Here is a 5,330-nt window from a genome sequence, read left to right as displayed (position 1 = left end):
TGGACGTGCCAATTTTAGCAGAGTGGGATGTGAACCAAACGAGCTCCATATCAGGGTTTTTTTATTTATAAATAGCTCAAATTCTCAATAAAAATAACATCAATTATCTCCAAACCATTTAACATAAAAACTATACATAATAATATAGAAATAAGAGAATATCATTATTAAAATATACAATAGTAGTGTATAATAGTGTGTTACTTAGACGGAAATTTAAAAACATAAAATTTTGGACAATAAAAAAATTTATTAGACCCAACCGATAAAACGAAAATTTCAAAAATTTCGGCATAAATTTTTCCCTTCTCCTTATTAGCATCCCACGTGAAACCAAAAAAAAAAAAAAACATCCCCACGTGAAACTTTATTAACACGGTGTCGTGCTGCTGCTGCCTGCCCGCCGGACGGGCGGGAGCAGTGTGCCATATATACTGACATCCCGGCTGGCCATCTATCTCCCTCCTTATGCCAACGCACCGCCATCACCTGAACTTGCTAGCTCGGCCACTTGTTCTTCCATCTTCTTTTGCTTCTTCTCCAATTCTTACTGCTGCTGTCCACGAGCGTTCGTTGTTCGAAGCTGGATTTTTGAAGCTGCTGCTTGCATGTACCTTTAATTTGCTTGCTTTTCAGATCCCTGAAGTGCCCACATTCCCAGATCTTGAGAGTGATTGAGACGGTTGGGGAGAGATCGTTGGAGATGAAGGCGACGAAGAGCAGTAGCAGTACAGCAGGGAGGAGAAGCAGCGGAAGCAACAACAGCGGCAGCAGCGGCACAACGGCGGCAGTGGAGAGGAAGGAGATCGAGAGGAAGAGGAGGCAGCGCATGAAGAGCCTCTCTGTCAAGCTTGCCTCCCTCATCCCCAAAGAACACTACTCCTCCGAGGTACCGACTCCAGTTCATTGAGCGGGCACTCTAGCATCCAGTTCATTAACGCCCCTTTTCGCAGAGCTACGAATCCTGATTCTCCCGCTCCAGCGCTGGATCCTCTGCCAACTAATACTAGTACTAATTACTGTGAATCTTCTTAACTATACATATACTACCTCTATTCTTTTTTATTTTTTACTTGTGGTTTAGGATATTAGTTCGGTCTTCAATATATGCATTTAATCATTTTTTCTAAATATTTGTTATCCAAAGTTATTAAAAACACAATAATTTGAAAATATTTTCTATTACAAATCTATTAATAATACCATTTTCATATGACAAATCTTAATGTTTTTTTATATTAATGCTTAAAGTTTATAAAATTTGGCTACATGTAACCTAAATAACACTGACTAAGAATAAGTAATTAACGATTATATATATTTAATTGAAATACGATATATGCTAAGAATGAGTACCTATTGTACACATTTTCTTAACTCGACATGTAGATTTCATATTTGTCATGAAGTAAATAAGGTATATATCGATAATCTAGACGGTTTATCGTGTTCTATATAAACCTACTTACACCAATAGGGGAAGACAGGGCCCAAGATCTCAAGCCAGATCGAAACCTGGGCAAAGTAATTGAATTCTTAGCGAGGAGCTCGACAAGCAATACAAAGTAGGACTTGCCGGATAGGAGCAGAGATAACCCATTGAGATCCACAATAAAGTCATACTATAATGAGACTTATCTCACAAAAGCTTCAGGATTTAGAACACGAGAAAACCTGTCTAGATCCATAGAGTTAGATCTGAATACATTCTTATTGTAATTGTTTTTTTCTTAAGATTAATTAAGAAAAACACATGACATAAGACTATTATCCTAAGAAAGATTTAAACCTATAAAAATCCAATATTTCCTTCTTCGATACGCACAATTAAGGACTAAATATCTCTAATTTATATAAATATTTACCTAATTAATTTTACCAATCGTTGACAGACATCTATCGTTTTTTGTTCTATTATTAATTAAAATGCAAATTAATTAACCTATTAGTAATCGCCCAATGCTAATTGCTAGCAGGGTCCTTCGTTTAGCTTGTTGAGCTAGTCAGCACTCATCAGTCATTAATTATCTTGTCACATGAAATATTAGATGAAAGCTATTGGCTTCTATGTGGACACTTCGTACTTTTCTTGGAAAATGTTGCTTTCCTCAACTACACTTAATTGTTGGAATCCATGAAACTGTTTTAGCAAATCGGATACGGATAATTATTTCTCTTAGCACTATTTTTTCTTTCTGTATGGTGTGTACGTCTTGACTTGTGACTGGTCACAAATATCTGTAGTAAATTAAGGATGTCCAAATTGAGATTAGAAAAGAAATTACATGCTAATTGTATGTATCTATCTTTGTATGACCCAGCTGGGTAACCTGGAGGAAGCGGCCGCGTACATCAAGAAGCTCAAGGAAAGGGTGGACGAGCTGCAGCAACAGAGGAGCTCTGGACAGATCTTGGCTGGCATGAGAGGAGGAGGAGGTGCCTCTACGTCAGCGGCGATGACGACGAGCGGTGGCGTGAGGTCAGAAGAAGCCGACGAGGAGGCCGCGGCGGCGCCGGTGGTGGAGGTGCGGTACCATCAGGACGGGTCAAGCCTGGACGTGATGCTGATCAGCAGCGTGGAGCGACCGTTCAAGCTGCATGAGGTGGTCACCGTGCTGGAGGAAGAAGGCGCCGAGATCCTGAATGCCAACTTCTCCGTCGCCGGCCAAAGAATTTTCTATACCATCCACTCTCGGGTATACATTCTTTTTCATGTACTTTTCCTTTAATTTGGTATCATCTGGCATACACTTATCCTAAAGCAACTAGTGGTAATAACTATAGTTGCATGCACTGGTGTTGATAACTAATCCCTCTAGTTCATGTATGCATCTTCTTATTTTGGTAAAAAAGTAATCAAATTAGTAATGTTCTAACTTCCGTGCAATGGCATATTATTCCCTCCCTCTTAACCGCAGGCCTTTAGCTCAAGAATCGGCATAGAGGTCTCAAGACTTCCTGAAAGATTAAGAGCACTGGTATGATATAAAATTGATATATATACACATATATACTGCAAAAGTGTAATAATCATATCACGTTCTGTACAACTATTGATTGCCTCATCTTTCCGTCTTCATTTCCAGATATGATGGAGTATACGAAGTCCTACTCGTGTCACGTCTAGTCACAATAAGTGGATTCTTCGGCGACTTGCCACGTTCTGCCTCCTGCACTCTTATACTACATATCGAACTTATTTGGGAAATCGTATTCGTATTGGACTTTAGATAATGACGACCTAATGTGTAAGACCTTAATTAGAGTTTAGGCTTGCATGTGCACAAATGTGGTAATTTTTATGGTTAGGCCACTGCTTCTGGATATACTCCCTCTATTCTTTTTTTAAGATGTCGTTTCAGGTTTCTTGTTTTTTTCTCAGATAGATGTTGTTTTCGAGTTTCTATGCATTATCTTCCTAAATAGCCCTTAATAAAAGGGCTGTTGTTTTCTTTCTTCTTCCTCTCCTCCTGCACTGTGCAGCCTGCACGCTGTGCTACACAATATGATGCCATGCCACTAGAACTGCTTGGCTTGCTGCCTCCTCATCTCAAGTTAATTAATTCGCTAGTTCTACGACTGCTGCTAAGAGCATGTATAATGTCATGATGCTTATTTATGTACTAGGTTGATTGGCGTGTTTAGGCCATGCATGTTTTTTTTTCACAGGGCATCATAAAAGAAGATTAAAAATTTGGATTCACCAATTTTGGTATATCAATATTTATTTACGAATTTATTAATATTTAACACATTCACTTGATTATAGAGAAAATAATAATACTTTCATGTATGCATATACTTTTAACATGTAGATAAAAGTAATACAAACCTAAAAAAATTTGTTTCATATTTTTTTGAATTTTAGATATTTTTCTATGCATTTTAGATTATTTCAATCAATTTATCAATATAACTAATATTCCAGTCGACATATAGACGAAAGTAATACGAACCTAACAAAATTTATTTCATATTTTTTTAGTTTTATATATTTTTCTCTGTATTTTAGATTATTTTATCTGATTTATTAATATAACTAATATTCCATTCGACATTTTTTGAAATTTATCGAAAATAAAAATTATATTATATATATAAATATATGTATAAGCATAGATGTATGAATATATATACGTGTGTATATATATATATATATGCACATCTTTCCGTGTAGTAAGAGGATTAAATGCTACAGCAGTTGGTACAGTGTTGCTGCAGCAAGCACATCTCTCCGTGTAGTAAGAGGATTAAATGCTACAGCAGTTGGTACAGTGGTTGCTGCAGCCAGCACTACACCACAGTAGCTGCTAAAGCACCTTACCACAGAGGTTGCTACAGTAGATGGTACAGTAGTTGGCACAGTGATTGATGCAGTAGTTACTACACAGTAGATGGTACAGTAGTTGATACAGTAGTTACTACAGTAGCTGATACAGTAGTTAAAGAGCCATGCCACTGGAGCTTTGATACAGTAGTTGGTAGAGCGGTTACTACAGTAGGTACAGTACATACTTGATAGTTTAATGAAATAAGAGCTTGTTTATGCATTAGTGAGCTGCAATGCACACAACGTACTCCAACTAGTTTCTTCACACTGGCCTAGAGCGCCCGATCGACTCCCCCGAACACCCGATTTCGCAGGGAAGCATGGACCTCTTGAGCGCGCGCCGCTTCCGTCCGCAAGCGTCCATGTAGTAAGCCTGCTAATGCGTCAATAACCGAATCAAAATTCAAAACCAACCCAATCCATTTCAAACTAACCGCAACTCCCCACACTTGTTCAACCCACAAAGGATTTTGCATCACCCAAACCAATCCAACTCATCCTGCACTTGAACCCAAACGAACCAAACTGATGGATCCAACCCATTTCCCAAACTGTTTCAAACCCATTTGGTTCTACTGCAAGTCTATCGTGTATAGCTTCCAAAGCGCCGGGTTCCCCGCCATGGTCGCGGCGTGCGCACCGCCTTGCCCCAGAGGAACAGCACCTGCAGCGCCTTCAGCTCACCGTTCTTGTCGCGCTGCAGCGCGGTGAGGCTATGGTAAGTTGCTCAGCTCCGGTGGTATGCGCCCCGTGAGCCGGTTCCGACAGGTGCATATGCAAGCTTTTGGTTGGAATCGAGGCCACAGTGAGGAGCCAGGTCTCATGCATGGTCGGGTCTCCTCTCGTTCATCATCAGCTCAAGCTCCCATTGTTTAATGCTTCGACGGTGCCTGATTGCATTATCTTATTGCCTGATGGATCGAGCACAAGCTAGGCTAGCTTTCAGCTCGTCTTTTGCTTTGGCATATTCTCTTTTCTTTTTAACTACTACTAGTACATG

The 5,330-nt window shown here is 39.4% G+C and overlaps 1 protein-coding gene across 1 annotated transcript; it reads left to right on the top strand.

The window, feature by feature from the left end:
• The first annotated feature begins 420 nt into the window (after positions 1 to 420).
• LOC133908319 (transcription factor bHLH168-like) lies at positions 421 to 3,308 on the top strand. Its single transcript, XM_062350311.1, has 4 exons — positions 421 to 889; positions 2,322 to 2,696; positions 2,919 to 2,978; positions 3,087 to 3,308. Exons 1-4 carry the CDS (start codon positions 704 to 706, stop codon positions 3,090 to 3,092), a joined length of 627 nt encoding a protein of 208 aa, XP_062206295.1. The 5' UTR covers positions 421 to 703; the 3' UTR covers positions 3,093 to 3,308.
• Positions 3,309 to 5,330: the final 2,022 nt, after the last annotated feature.

This window comes from Phragmites australis, chromosome 1 (genome assembly GCF_958298935.1).
Source record: "Phragmites australis chromosome 1, lpPhrAust1.1, whole genome shotgun sequence".
Classification (NCBI taxonomy): Eukaryota; Viridiplantae; Streptophyta; class Magnoliopsida; order Poales; family Poaceae; genus Phragmites; species Phragmites australis.
Note: the sequence above shows the minus strand (reverse complement) of the source record. Positions and strands in the feature narration are given on the sequence as shown.